This window comes from Coregonus clupeaformis, chromosome 18 (assembly GCF_020615455.1).
Source record: "Coregonus clupeaformis isolate EN_2021a chromosome 18, ASM2061545v1, whole genome shotgun sequence".
Lineage (NCBI taxonomy): Eukaryota > Metazoa > Chordata > Actinopteri > Salmoniformes > Salmonidae > Coregonus > Coregonus clupeaformis.
Genome location: NC_059209.1, coordinates 49,463,355 through 49,478,722, shown reverse-complemented (window position 1 = coordinate 49,478,722; position 15,368 = coordinate 49,463,355). Strand labels below are relative to the sequence as shown.

General features: G+C 45.0%; 1 protein-coding gene across 5 annotated transcripts in view; it reads left to right on the top strand.

The window, feature by feature from the left end:
- LOC121530912 (probable E3 ubiquitin-protein ligase HECTD4) overlaps positions 1-15,368 on the top strand; it is a 63,444-nt gene that overhangs the window by 17,244 nt on the left and 30,832 nt on the right. For all 5 annotated transcript variants that reach the window (XM_041836283.2, XM_041836281.2, XM_041836282.2 and 2 more), the window contains exons 3-14: positions 4,867-4,956; positions 5,065-5,192; positions 7,008-7,116; positions 12,865-13,003; positions 13,118-13,288; positions 13,388-13,580; positions 13,792-13,953; positions 14,071-14,184; positions 14,293-14,433; positions 14,592-14,824; positions 14,925-15,067; positions 15,204-15,274. In XM_041836283.2, the coding sequence (XP_041692217.2) occupies positions 4,867-4,956; positions 5,065-5,192; positions 7,008-7,116; positions 12,865-13,003; positions 13,118-13,288; positions 13,388-13,580; positions 13,792-13,953; positions 14,071-14,184; positions 14,293-14,433; positions 14,592-14,824; positions 14,925-15,067; positions 15,204-15,274 (1,694 nt within the window). The remainder of the gene's footprint in view (positions 1-4,866; positions 4,957-5,064; positions 5,193-7,007; positions 7,117-12,864; positions 13,004-13,117; positions 13,289-13,387; positions 13,581-13,791; positions 13,954-14,070; positions 14,185-14,292; positions 14,434-14,591; positions 14,825-14,924; positions 15,068-15,203; positions 15,275-15,368) is intronic.

Sequence of the window (15,368 nt, the reverse complement as noted above, 5' to 3'; positions counted from 1 at the left end):
GATAACTTGGCTTTCAAAACCTTCCGAAAGGCAGGGCAGGATGGATCTGTAACAGTTTGGATCTAGAGTGTCACCCCCTTTGAAGAGGGGGATGACCGCGGCAGCTTTCCAATCTCTGGGGATCTCAGACGTTACGAAAGAGAGGTTGAACAGGCTAGTAACAGGGGTTGCGACAATTTTGGCGGCTAATTTTAGAAAGAAAGGGTCCAGATTGTCTAGCCCAGATGATTTGTAGGGGTCCAGATTTTGCAGCTCTTTCAGAACATCAGCTGTCTGAATTTGTGTGAAGGAGAAGCGGGAGGGGCATGGGCAAGTTGCAGCGGAGGGTGCAGAGCTGGTGGCCGGGGTAGTGGTATCCAGGTGGAAAGCATGACCAGCCGTCGCAAAATGCTTGTTGAAATTCTCGATTATTGTAGATTTATCGGTGGTGATAGTGTTTCCTAGCCTCAGTGCAGTCGGCAGCTGGGAGGAGGTGCTCTTATTCTCCATGGACTTTACAGTGTCCCAAAACTTTTTGGAGTTAGTGCTACAGGATGCACATTTCTGTTTGAAAAAGCTAGCCTTTGCTTTCCTAACTGCTTGTGTATATTGGTTCCTAACTTCCCTGAAAAGTTGCATATCGCGGGGGCTATTCGATGCTAATGCAGTACGCCACAGGATGTTTTTGTGCTGGTCAAGGGCAGTCAAGTCTGAGGAGAACCGGGGGCTATATCTGTTCTTAGTTCTGAATTTTTTGAATGGGGCATGCTTATTTAAGATTGAGAGGAAAGCACTTTTAAAGAACAACCAGGCATCCTCTACTGACGGAATGAGATTGATATCCATCCAGGATACCTGGGCCAGGTCAATTAGGAAGGCCTGCTCGCTAAAGTGTTTTAGGGAGCGTTTGACAGTGATGAGGGGTGGTCGTTTGACTGCGGACCCGTTACGGACGCAGGCAGTGATCGCTGAGTTAGTCAGGATGATATCTATAAGGGTGCCCATGTTTACGGATTTAGGGTTGTACCTGGTAGGTTCCTTGATAATTTGTGTGAGATTGAGGGCATCTAGTTTGGATTGGGTCAACAAGCAGTACGAACTCTGAGGATAGATGTGGAGCAATCAATTCACATATGGTGTCCAGGGCACAGCTGGGGTCTGAGGGGGGTCTGTAGCAAGCGGCAATAGTGAGAGACTTATTTCTGGAAAGGTGGATTTTTAGAAGTAGAAGCTGAAACTGTTTGGGCACAGACCTGGATAGTATGATAGAGCTCTGCAGGCTATTTCTACAGTAGATTGCAACTCCACCCCCTTTGGCAGTTCTATCTAGACGGAAAATGTTGTAGTTGGGGATGGAAATATCTGAATTTTTGGTGGCCTTCCTAAGCCAGGATTCAGACACTGCTAGAACATCAGGGTTGGCGGAGTGTGCTAATGCAGTGAATAACTCAAACATAGGGAGGAGGCTTCTGATGTTAACATGCAAAAAAATCAATGCTTTTACGGTTACAGAAGTCAACAAATGATAGCGCCTGGGGAGTAGGAGTTATACTGGAGCCTGCAGGGGTTAACCTCTACATCACCAGAGGAACAGAGGAGGAGTAGAATAAGAATACGGCTAAAGGCTTTAAGAACTGGTCTTCTAGTGCGTTGGGTACAGAGAATAAAGGGGGCAGATTTCCGTGCGTTGTAGAATAGATTCAGGGCATTATGTACAGACAAGGATATGGAAGGATATGAGTACAGTGGAGGTGCGTGTATGGGGGGTGGAAAAAGGAGCTATTTGAGGCAGTTTGAGAGGGACTTGGGACTCTACAGTGAAATTGTATAATAAGAACTAACTGGAACAGCAATAGGCAAGGCATATTGACATGGGAGAGAGGCATAAAGCAATCACAGGTGTTATTCGAGCTAAGACAACAACTGGTAATGGCGATGAAAGTTTGGGCTGAGGCTAAACAGATAAACAGGACACGGTACCGTGTAAAGGAACAGTCCAGCAGGCATCAGCTGTGCAGCTGAGTGATCATAAGGTCCAGTGAACAGCAATATGTGAGTCCGAGACCAGTTCGAATTGGTGCTATAGCACAGGCGAGCAGGAAGCTCTTCTGTTATTTGCGTGTGCTAGCCGGCCGGGGCTAGCAGATGGATGTTGTGGTCGTCGCAACGCCTGTTGAAACCACAGACGATTACGTCGGCAGACCAGTCGTGATGGATCGGCGGGGCTCCGTATCGACTCTAGGAGGTCCCGTCCGGTTGATAGAGAGGTAGATAGCCGGGAGATGGGCCTGACTCAAGGCTAGCTCAAGGCTGATTAGCCAACAACAACATCCATTTGGTTGCAGCTAGCTAGTTGCGATGATCCGGTGTTAAAGGTCCAGTGATTCAGTGATTCCGGCAGAAGAAACTGTATGTTCTGGGTGAAAAACCCCTAACGGTGGCTATTTAGCAAGTAGCTAGTTAGCTGGCTAGCTAGTTTCAACTGGATATTCTAGATAAAAGGTAAGTCAATAATAGTATCCGTTCCACATTGAGTGAGGCGGGTTGCAGGAAAGTATATTTAGTAGATGGATGAAAAGTGTGATAGGGAAATATGTACGAAAAATACAAAAAAAATACAAAAAAACAGGCTATTTACACGGACACACAAGAGTACACGACCGCACTGCTACGCCATTTTGGATACAAGAATACTTACAGTGGGGAAAAAAAGTATTTAGTCAGCCACCAATTGTGCAAGTTCTCCCACTTAAAAAGATGAGAGAGGCCTGTAATTTTCATCATAGGTACACGTCAACTATGACAGACAAAATAAGAAAAAGAAATCCAGAAAATCACATTGTAGGATTTTTAATGAATTTATTTGCAAATTATGGTGGAAAATAAGTATTTGGTCAATAACAAAAGTTTCTCAATACTTTGTTATATACCCTTTGTTGGCAATGACACAGGTCAAACGTTTTCTGTAAGTCTTCACAAGGTTTTCACACACTGTTGGTGGTATTTTGGCCCATTCCTCCATGCAGATCTCCTCTAGAGCAGTGATGTTTTGGGGCTGTCACTGGGCAACACGGACTTTCAACTCCCTCCAAAGATTTTCTATGGGGTTGAGATCTGGAGACTGGCTAGGCCACTCCAGGACCTTGAAATGCTTCTTACGAAGCCACTCCTTCGTTGCCCGGGCGGTGTGTTTGGGATCATTGTCATGCTGAAAGACCCAGCCACGTTTCATCTTCAATGCCCTTGCTGATGGAAGGAGGTTTTCACTCAAAAATCTCACGATACATGGCCCCATTCATTCTTTCCTTTACACGGATCAGTCGTCCTGGTCCCTTTGCAGAAAAACAGCCCCAAAGCATGATGTTTCCACCCCCATGCTTCACAGTAGGTATGGTGTTCTTTGGATGCAACTCAGCATTCTTTGTCCTCCAAACACGACGAGTTGAGTTTTTACCAAAAAGTTCTATTTTGGTTTCATCTGACCATATGACATTCTTCCAATCCTCTTCTGGATCATCCAAATGCACTCTAGCAAACTTCAGACGGGCCTGGACATGTACTGGCTTAAGCAGGGGGACACGTCTGGCACTGCAGGATTTGAGTCCCTGGCGGCGTAGTGTGTTACTGATGGTAGGCTTTGTTACTTTGGTCCCAGCTCTCTGCAGGTCATTCACTAGGTCCCCCCCGTGTGGTTCTGGGATTTTTGCTCACCGTTCTTGTGATCATTTTGACCCCCACGGGGTGAGATCTTGCGTGGAGCCCCAGATCGAGGGAGATTATCAGTGGTCTTGTATGTCTTCCATTTCCTAATAATTGCTCCCACAGTTGATTTCTTCAAACCAAGCTGCTTACCTATTGCAGATTCAGTCTTCCCAGCCTGGTGCAGGTCTACAATTTTGTTTCTGGTGTCCTTTGACAGCTCTTTGGTCTTGGCCATAGTGGAGTTTGGAGTGTGACTGTTTTGAGGTTGTGAACAGGTGTCTTTTATACTGATAACAAGTTCAAACAGGTGCCATTAATACAGGTAACGAGTGGAGGACAGAGGAGCCTCTTAAAGAAGAAGTTACAGGTCTGTGAGAGCCAGAAATCTTGCTTGTTTGTAGGTGACCAAATACTTATTTTCCACCATAATTTGCAAATAAATTCATAAAAAATCCTACAATGTGATTTTCTGGATTTTTTTCCTCAATTTGTCTGTCATAGTTGACGTGTACCTATGATGAAAATTACAGGCCTCTCTCATCTTTTTAAGTGGGAGAACTTGCACAATTGGTGGCTGACTAAATACTTTTTCCCCCCACTGTATGTAAATAATGTATTTCTGTTTTTTAATTTTTTTAAATTTGTTTATTATACATTTAGCGGACGCTCTTATCCAGAGCGACTTACAGGAGCAATTAGGGTTAAGTGCCTTGCTTAAGGGCACATCGACAGATTTTTCACCTTGTCTGCTCGGGGATTAGAACCAGCGACCTTTCGGTTACTGGCACAACGGTCTTACCCACTAAGCTACCTATTTATTTGTAATACATTTCTAAAAACCTGTTTTCGCTTTGTCATTATGGGGTATTGTATGTAGATTGATGAGGAACATTTTAAATTGAATCCATTTTAGAATAAGGCTGTAACGTAACAAATGTGGAAAAGGTCAAGGGGTCTGAATACTTTCCTATGACTGTGGACAACGCTGAAGCAGAAAGTACACGCGTTGTATTATACTGTACTATCCTAGAAGCATGCATACACACACATACACGACACAGCTGAAGCATGGCATAACATTCCCTTTAGTGCACACAACTAGACCTACCTGATGAGACCTCTCAACTGCACTGACTTTCACTCCCTCCAATTCCCTGGTTTAACACATGTGCTTTGTGTTTCCAGGGGGTCCCTGAAGACCTTCATCCACACTGTTCACCTGCTGCAGAAACAAACAGACCTGGGCCAGCTCCCTGTGGCTGATGTGCTCTACAGGTGAGTCTAGTATCCTCATGTCTGGATGTGCTTGATGAGACTCCCTTGTGTCCCTTCCCTGTCTTGCTGAGGTTGTGACCTCTTTCTCTCCCCATCTGTCCCACCCAGACTCCTAGTGCTGGAGGGGGGGCCAGGCTCCCCGTCCTGTCTGCTAGGGGGCAAGCACAGCGTCTCCTGGGGCTTTGAGGACATGCTGCCTACGCCTGACAGCAGCGCTGGAGGGGCAGAGAGCAAAGGTAAGCCTGTGTGTGTATGAGAACAATAGCTCCATTGGCCTTGGGACAGGGGGAAAACCTTAATTAAACTGGACCTGGGAGAGGTTTCAACAGAGGTTGCTTTTTTGAAAGCTCAAAAGATATTCCGGTCTATTGATCTATGGGTCATTTTTGTGCTGTCAGATTGTTCTCCATTCTCACAGTACCATTATAGAGTAATTTGTATGGAAGTGCTCTGTATGTGCAGTTGTTAGGTGTGTTTCCTTTGTGTGGATACAGGAAGTGAATAGGTCTAGACATGTTTATTTTGTGATTTTCTGGCTGTTAAGTGACAAGTATTGTGTGATGGTGACATGGGGTGACTCTGCTGGCCCTCAGAATCCTCACTGCCTCTCATTATGATTTATTCATTCACCTCTTTAGATCTTTTATATTTGATCCTTTGTCTGGAGCCAGTAAGAACTCCAACATTTAGCCGGAGAGGGAGACATGGAGTCATCATGTGCTGATTTCATTCTGTCTCATTGGCTGAGGCTGCTGAGGAGGTCATCATGTGTTGGTGACTGGCAGAAGTTAGGGGGAGAAAGAGGAAGTGAGGGTGATGGCTTGTTTCCTCCAATCGATGGGCTGACCTTGGAGAGCCCTGTAAGGCGATAGGACCTCAGCAGCTCCCACTATAGGAGGCCAGTTGAGAGGCAGAAACATGGCAGCTAGAGAATATATTAGAGCTGGCTGGCTGTGGGCTGGGGGCCTTATCCCTTCTCTACGTAAAATGTCTGCACGCATGACTGTAAGTCACTTTGGATAAAAGCGTCTGCTAAATGGCATATACAGTACTTAAGATGCTTAATAAGTGACAACAAATATATAAAGATAACTTTATCCCATTACTCAACAACATGAAAACAGATCTAATTAAATGGAACCATTTTCCCATAAATCTTTCAGGTAGAATAAACCTTTTTAGAATGGCATGGCTCCCAAAGTTTTTAGATTTATTTTCAGTAATACCAATTACCCCACCAAAGACATTCTTTAAAAAAGTGTACTTGGTCATAACAGACTTTATATGGGTAGATAAAACTCCTAGAATAAAAAGGAACGTTTTAAATCTTCCTAAGTCTGAGGGTGGTTTTAACCATCCGGACTTGGAATTGTATCAACTTGCCACCCTAGACTTTTACTTGCGACATATAGTTAAATGCACTAAAGAGGAACTATGGGTACATATTGAAGATGCGCATGCGCATCCCCAGAATCTTTTTACATGTCTATTTTCAAAGGATAAAGCTAAGAACATTAACAACTTCATAGTTAAGAACACTATAACAGTATGGAAGAAAATTAAACAGATTCTACAAAAAACATTATCACTCCCTAAAAACACAGCTTTATGGAACAATCCTTGGATAGCGTTTCAGAATTAATCGATAAATTGGCCCACATGGAAAACTAAAGGCATAGAAATCGTAAATGACGTGGTAATAGGAAATACAATTATTACAGAATTAAAAAGCTTTTGGTCATGTAGTTTATTTATTATTATTATATATTATATTCAAACACAAATTATCAATTGGACATTTAGGGCTATACTATGACTGTCCCTGCTGTCTGCACCATGGTTCCTCACACTGGGGAGAAGATATGAGAAAGCAAACGGATGGACATTATGTCATGTCGTCTCACCCCTTCCACTGTTATTGTCCCTTGCTCTCTATACTGTCCTCCCTCTTTCCCTCCTTCCCTGTTTCTTTGCCCCCCCCCCCCTTCCGTTTTTTCTCTCTCCGCTGTTTCTCACCCCGTCTCTTCCTCCCTCCCTCCCTGCTGTTGCAGACACAGACCTGGGGCGCTGCCTGGCCACAGACGGGCTCTATCTCTACACCACTAACTCCTTTGGGAGAGGAATCAGCAAGCTGGGCTCCGGTTTGCACGGGACACTGAGGTAACATGGCACCCCTGACTACATATGTAGAGAGAGTGATAATGCAGCGTGAGAGTAAAATGTACAGTGGGGAAAAAAAGTATTTAGTCAGCCACCAATTGTGCAAGTTCTCCCACTTAAAAAGATGAGAGAGGCCTGTAATTTTCATCATAGGTACACGTCAACTATGGCAGACAAAATGAGAAAAAATCCAGAAAATCACATTGTAGGATTTTTTATGAATTTATTTGCAAATTATGGTGGAAAATAAGTATTTGGTCAATAACAAAAGTTTCTCAATACTTTGTTATATACCCTTTGTTGGCAATGACACAGGTCAAACGTTTTCTGTAAGTCTTCACAAGGTTTTCACACACTGTTGCTGGTATTTTGGCCCATTCCTCCATGCATATCTCCTCTAGAGCAGTGATGTTTTGGGGCTGTCGCTGGGCAACACGGACTTTCAACTCCCTCCAAAGATTTTCTATGGGGTTGAGATCTGGAGACTGGCTAGGCCACTCCAGGACCTTGAAATGCTTCTTACGAAGCCACTCCTTCATTGCCCGGGCGGTGTGTTTGGGATCATTGTCATGCTGAAAGACCCAGCCACGTTTCATCTTCAATGCCCTTGCTGATGGAAGGAGGTTTTCACTCAAAATCTCACGATACATGGCCCCATTCATTCTTTCCTTTACACGGATCAGTCGTCCTGGTCCCTTTGCAGAAAAAACAGCCCCAAAGCATGATGTTTCCACCCCCATGCTTCACAGTAGGTATGGTGTTCTTTGGATGCAACTCAGCATTCTTTGTCCTCCAAACACGACGAGTTGAGTTTTTACCAAAAAGTTCTATTTTGGTTTCATCTGACCATATGACATTCTCCCAATCCTCTTCTGGATCATCCAAATGCACTCTAGCAAACTTCAGACGGGCCTGGACATGTACTGGCTTAAGCAGGGGGACACGTCTGGCACTGCAGGATTTGAGTCCCTGGCGGCGTAGTGTGTTACTGATGGTAGGCTTTGTTACTTTGGTCCCAGCTCTCTGCAGGTCATTCACTAGGTCCCCCCGTGTGGTTCTGGGATTTTTGCTCACCGTTCTTGTGATCATTTTGACCCCCACAGGGTGAGATCTTGCGTGGAGCCCCAGATCGAGGGAGATTATCAGTGGTCTTGTATGTCTTCCATTTCCTAATAATTGCTCCCACAGTTGATTTCTTCAAACCAAGCTGCTTACCTATTGCAGATTCAGTCTTCCCAGCCTGGTGCAGGTCTACAATTTTGTTTCTGGTGTCCTTTGACAGCTCTTTGGTCTTGGCCATAGTGGAGTTTGGAGTGTGACTGTTTGAGGTTGTGGACAGGTGTCTTTTATACTGATAACAAGTTCAAACAGGTGCCATTAATACAGGTAACGAGTGGAGGACAGAGGAGCCTCTTAAAGAAGAAGTTACAGGTCTGTGAGAGCCAGAAATCTTGCTTGTTTGTAGGTGACCAAATACTTATTTTCCACCATAATTTGCAAATAAATTCATTAAAATCCTACAATGTGATTTTCTGGATTTCTTTTTCTCAATTTGTCTGTCATAGTTGACGTGTACCTATGATGAAAGTTACAGGCCTCTCTCATCTGTTTAAATGGGAGAACATGCACAATTGGTGGCTGACTAAATATATATATATATATATATATATATATATATATATATATATATATATATATATATATATATATATATATATATATATATATATATATAACACACACACAGTGAGGGGAAAAAAGTATTTGATCCCCTGCTGATTTTGCACGTTTGCCCACTGACAAAGTGACTATCAGTCTATAATTTTAATGGTAGGTTTATTTGAACAGTGAGAGACAGAATAACAACAAAAAAATCCAGAAAAACGCATTTCAAAAATGTTATAAATTGATTTGCATTTTAATGAGGGAAATAAGTATTTGGCCCCCTCTCAATCAGAAAGATTTCTGGCTCCCAGGTGTCTTTTATACAGGTAACTGAGCTGAGATTAGGAGCACACTCTTAAAGGGAGTGCTCCTAATCTCAGCTTGTTACCTGTATAAAAGACACCTGTCCACAAAAGCAATCAATCAATCAGATTCCAAACTCTCCACCATGGCCAAGACCAAAGAGCTCTCCAAGGATGTCAGGGACAAGATTGTAGACCTACACAAGGCTGGAATGGGCTACAAGACCATCGCCAAGCAGCTTGGTGAGAAGTTGACAACAGTTGGTGCGATTATTCGCAAATGGAAGAAACACAAAAGAACTGTCAATCTCCCTCGGCCTGGGGCTCCATGCAAGATCTCACCTCGTGGAGTTGCAATGATCATGAGAACGGTGAGGAATCAGCCCAGAACTACACGGGAGGATCTTGTCAATGATCTCAAGGCAGCTGGGACCATAGTCACCAAGAAAACAATTGGTAACACACTACGCCGTGAAGGACTGAAATCCTGCAGCGCCCGCAAGGTCGCCCTGCTCAAGAAAGCACATATACATGCCCGTCTGAAGTTTGCCAATGAACATCTGAATGATTCAGAGGGGAACTGGGTGAAAGTGTTGTGGTCAGAAGAGACCAAAATCGAGCTCTTTGGCTAAGGGGACAGGACAACTTCACCGCATCAAAGGGACGATGGACGGGGCCATGTACCGTCAAATCTTGGGTGAGAACTTCCTTCCCACAGCCAGGGCATTGAAAATGGGTCGTGGATGGGTATTCCAGCATGACAATGACCCAAAACACACGGCCAAGGCAACAAAGGAGTGGCTCAAGAAGAAGCACATTAAGGTCCTGGAGTGGCCTAGCCAGTCTCCAGACCTTTATCCCATAGAAAATCTGTGGAGGGAGCTGAAGATTCGAGTTGCCAAACGTCAGCCTTGAAACCTTAATGACTTGGAGAAGATCTGCAAAGAGGAGTGGGACAAAATCCCTCCTGAGATGTGTGCAAACCTTGTGGCCAACTACATGAAACGTCTGACCTCTGATTGCCAAAAAGGGTTTTACCACTAAGTAATAAGTCATGTTTTGCAGAGGGGTCAAATACTTATTTCCCTCATTAAAATGCTAATCAATTTATAACTTTGTTGACATGCGTATTTCCGGATTTTTTTGTTGTTATTCTGTCTCTCACTGTTCAAATAAACCTACCATTAAAATTATAGACTGATCATGTCTTTGTCAGTGGGAAAACGTACAAAATCAGCAGGGGATCAAATACTTTTTTCCCTCACTGTATATATAATGTGTATATACAGTCGTGGTCAAAGGTTTTGAGAATGACACAAGTATTGGTCTTCATAAAGTTTGCTGCTTCAGTGTTATGAGATATTTTTGTCAGATGTTACTATGGTATACTGAAGTATAATTACAAGCATTTTATAAGTGTCAAAGGATTGTATTGACAATTACATTAAGTTTATGCAAAGAGTCAATATTTGCAGTGTTGACCCTTTCTTTTTCAAGACCTCTGCAATCCGCCCTGACATGCTGTCAATTAACTTCTGGGCCACATCCTGAATGATGGCAGCCCATTCTTGCATAATCAATGCTTGGAGTTTGTCAGAAGTTGTGGGTTTTTGTTTGTCCACCCGCCTCTTGAGGATCGACCACAAGTTCTCAATGGGATTAAGGTCTGGGGAGTTTCCTGGCCATGGACCCAAAATGTCGATGTTTTGTTCCCAGAGCCACTTAGGTATCACTTTTGCCTTATGGCAAGGTGCTCCATTATGCTGGAAAAGGCATTGGTCGTCACCAAACTGTTCTTGGATGGTTGGGAGAAGTTGCTCTCGGAGGACGTGTTGGTACCATTCTTTATTCATGGCTGTGTTCTTAGGCAAAACTATGAGTGAGTCCACTCCCTTGGCTGAGAAGCAACCCCACACATGAATGGTCTCAGGATGCTTTACTGTTGGCATGACACAGGATTGATGGTAGCGCTCACCTTGTCTTCTCCGGATTCATCTGAGAAAATGACTTTACCCCAGTCCTCAGCAGTCCAATCCCTGTACCTTTTGCAGAATATCAGTCTGTCCCTGATGTTTTTCCTGGAGAGAAGTGGCTTCTTTGCTGCCCTTCTTGGCACCAGGCCATCCTCCAAAAGTCTTCGCCTCACTGTGCATGCAGATGCACTCACACCTGCCTGCTGCCATTTCTGAGCAATCTCTGCACTGGTGGTGCCCCGATCCCGCAGCTGAATCAACTTTAAGAGACGGTCCTGGCGCTTGCTGGACTTTCTTGGGCGCCCTGACGCCTTCTTCACAACAATTGAACCTCTCTCCTTGAAGTTCTTGATGATCTAAAAAATTGTTGATTTAGGTGCAATCTTACTAGCAGCAATATCCTTGCCTGTGAAGCCCTTTTTGTGCAAAGCAAAGATGACGGCACGTGTTTCCTTGCAGGTAACCATGGTTAACAGAGGAAGAACAATGATTTCAAGCACCCCCCTCCTTTTAAAGCTTCCAGTCTGTTATTCTAACTCAATCAGCATGACAGAGTGATCTCCAGCCTTGTCCTCGTCAACACTCTCACCTGTGTTAACGAGAGAATCACTGACATGATGGCAGCTGGTCCTTTTGTGGCAGGGATGAAATGCAGTGGAAATATTTTTTGGGGGATTAAGTTCATTTTCATGGCAAAGAGGGACTTTGCAATTAATTGCAATTCATCTGATCACTCTTCATGACATTCTGGAGTATATGCAAATTGCCATCATCAAAACTGAGGCAGCAGACTTTGTGAAAATTAGTATTTGTGTCATTCTTAAAACTTTTCACCACGACTGTACACGACCGTTCAAAAGTTTGGGGTCACTTAGAAAAAAAATTGTCCATTTTAAAATAACAGCAAATTGATCAGAAATACAGTGTAGACATTGTTAATGTTGTAAATGGCTATTGTAGCTGGAAACGGCTGATTTTTTTAATGGAATATCTACATAGGCGTACAGAGGCCCATTATCAGCAACCATCAGTCCTGTGTTCCAATTGCATGTTGTGTTTGCTAATCCAACTTTATCATTTTAAAAGGCTAATTGATCATTAGAAAACCCTTTTGCAATTATGTTAGCACAGCTGAAAACTGTTGTGCTGATTAAAGAAGCAATAAAACTGGCCTTCTTGAGACTAGTTGAGTATCTGGAGCATCAGCAATTGTGGGTTCGATTACAGAATCAAAATTGCCAGAAACAAATAACTTTCTTCTGAAACTCGTCAGTCTATTCTTGTTCTGAGAAATGAAGGCTATTCCATGCGAGAAATTGCCAAGAAACTGAAGATCTCGTACAACGCTGTGTACTACTCCCTTCACAGAACAGCGCAAACTGGCTCTAACCAGAATCGAAAGAGGAGTGGGAGGCCCCGGTGCACAACTGAGCAAGAGAACAAATACATTAGTGTCTAGTTTGAGAAACAGGCGCCTCACAGGTCATCAACTGGCAGCTTCATTAAATAGTACCCGCAAAACACCCGTCTCAATGTCAACAGTGAAGAGGCAACTCCGGGATGCTGACCTTCTAGGCAGAGTTGCAAAGAAAAATACATATCTCAGACTGGCCAATAAAAATTAAAGATTAAGATGGGCAGTCTGAGATATGGCTGTTTCTTTGCAACTCTGCCTAGAAGGTCAGCATCCCGGAGCCACAGGGACAACTCCTGTCCCTTCTTCTGCCCTACTGTATTCCTCCTCTGACTTATTTCACTTTCTGAGCAAAATGTCATAGGAAATGGAGAGTCTGGTTTTGTTTGTGCAGGGGGTTTGTGTACTGTCGGAATGAGGAGTTGGAGCCGGGCTGGGTGGTGTTCAGTAGTGGCCGCCTTCTCCACCGCCCAGCCTCCTTTGATTTCAAGCCCCATCAGCTGTGCCAGGTCATCGACCTCTTCACCCTTCAGGTACGCCAGCTGGCATCTAGCAACAGGCTTCATGACATGACTCAATTACACAGTGGGTGATCTAATACTGTATCTCCACTAAAATACTGACTGTGCTCTTTCTACCCGTCTCAGGTGTGCCAGATCGTGCCAATGCCAGCCCACCACTTCCCTGTGGGCAGCAGCGTGACAACGCTTCACCTGTGTTCAGATGGAACCTACCTGTACTGGGTGTGGTCTCCCGCCAGCCTTAACGAGAAGACCCAGAAAGGCCACTCCGTCTTCATGGATGTCTTTCAGCTGTCGGTGAGTGAGCATGCTTCCCCTAGCCTCTCAACAATGCTCAGCAAAGCTCTTCTCTCGTTCCCATCTCTCACCCCTCTCTCCCTCCTCCCCCCGTTGCAGACGGAGACAGGGTTGTGTGTGGCAGACGTCCTTCAGGAGAGGGTGATCCTGACACGGAAGGAGGGCGAGTCTTCCAAGTGTCTGAACGAGCTGCTGCTGAGCCGCATGTCGCGCTTCCGCGCCTCCCACTCCGCCACGCTGGCCGCTCTCACCGGCTCTGCCATCTCCAACACTGTCAAGGAGGAGCAGTCCGGTAATACACACACTCAGTACTCATAATACGCTCACACTATTTAGATAAATATTGTTTCACACTCAGTTAAATGTGTAATAACCAGGCAGTGAAAATTATGATTGAATCCATTATCCTCATCACATTGCACATTCTGCGATTCACACTTCACGTCCGTAGGCCTGTATATTTATGTTGTGTGTTGAAGCAGGTCTTTGCTCCTCTTCCATAGCAGTGAACACTAGCTGTGGCCTCCCTCTGAAGACTCTGAGGAAGACGCCCATGTATGTGTGTGGGACCTCTCTGGTGATGCTGGCGTCTCCGCCCGGCGTGTCTGGCAGCTCTACCACACGCTCCCTGTTTGGAGGCACCAGCGGCCTGTCCTCCCTGAAGAGTAAGATCAGACATTTTCATCTTCACTGGGAATCTCTGTTGTGTTTTAAGCAAGTCTCTTTTCTCTCTACTGTCAGTGGTATATTTGTTGACTGCTTTCCTCTCTTTCTCTGACCAGTCCTCTCCTCCAGTCTGGTGTTTAACCTAGCTGATGGTCAGTTCAGCAGCCGGGCAGACCTCATTGATGCCCCTGGCAGTTCTCTGGGCAGGGGTGCCCAGGTGTCAGGGTTAGGTAAGCTCCTGTTCAGGAATTATTTTTTTCAGTGTGAACTGAAATGTATAGATAAGTGCAGCACTTATTTGTGTTGTAACCCCTGCACCATTTCCTATGTGCTTGTAGGAGCCTGCTATGACGCCCTCAACAACTTGATCTGGACCTGCTCCAGTGACTACATGGACCAGTGGTGTAACCCTGGCAACCAGGCCTTCCATCACGTGTGCCATAGGCTTGGCGTCAGCCATGTCATCAAAGAACCCAAAGGTAACCAAAACAGCCCTACTCCTGTTTACCAATCAACGTTGACCTCAAGTGATGTGCTGCAGAATCATAGGCTAAATAGTGTCTGAACCAGCTTCTCCATTCATGTCAGATCAGGCCGTTAATAGTTACTACCCTCCCTTCCTCTCTCCCTGCTGCAGAGGAGACTGTGGCCACCGGTGAGGTGATCAACCAGCTGCTTCACCATGTGGGCGCCATGTGCATCCACCAGCTCAACCTGCTGGCAGCCAGCAGCAGCCTGCCCCTGGGCACCCTCCTGGGCAAGCAGCACCCTATCGATGCTCGCCACTTCAGCAGCATCTGTGACATCATGGAGAAAGCCATGGTCAATGGGGACACCTGCATCATCCACTGCATCCTGGTGGTGTTCCAGGTATGGTGGAGCTGGAGATCCAGCCTGCTACTGTGATGCTACCTGTAGCCCAACTGACGTCTAAATCACTCATATTTACACATTGGTGTTTGTTGTTCAGGTGGTGTTCAGGTTCTTCAACCCTCAGTCGGCGAAGAACAGGGAGAGCGTGCAGCGTTCAGGTCTGCTCCTGTGGCAGCTGCTCATGGCGCCTGTGGATCAGATCGGAGCAGAGATCCAGGCAGAAGTGTGCCTGGCTATCAGGTGAACACAACTCAGTACAGCACAAAGCCATAACCGTAAACACAGGACACACATAAAGACATGAACTTTGAGACAACTATCAGTCCCTTGATTGACATCTACGGTCTCGTCTCTGTCTATCTCTCCCTCTCTGTAGCTCGGGTTTGAATACCTTGTATCAGGGGGAGTCTGAACTTAACAACCTGCTGAAGCTGGTCCTGACAGAAGGTGATAGTTGCAACCTACTCATTGGGTTTTATGCACACTCTTAACACATACTAATAATTTTCGTATAGTGCTTGTATCTGGTACAATGGAGTTG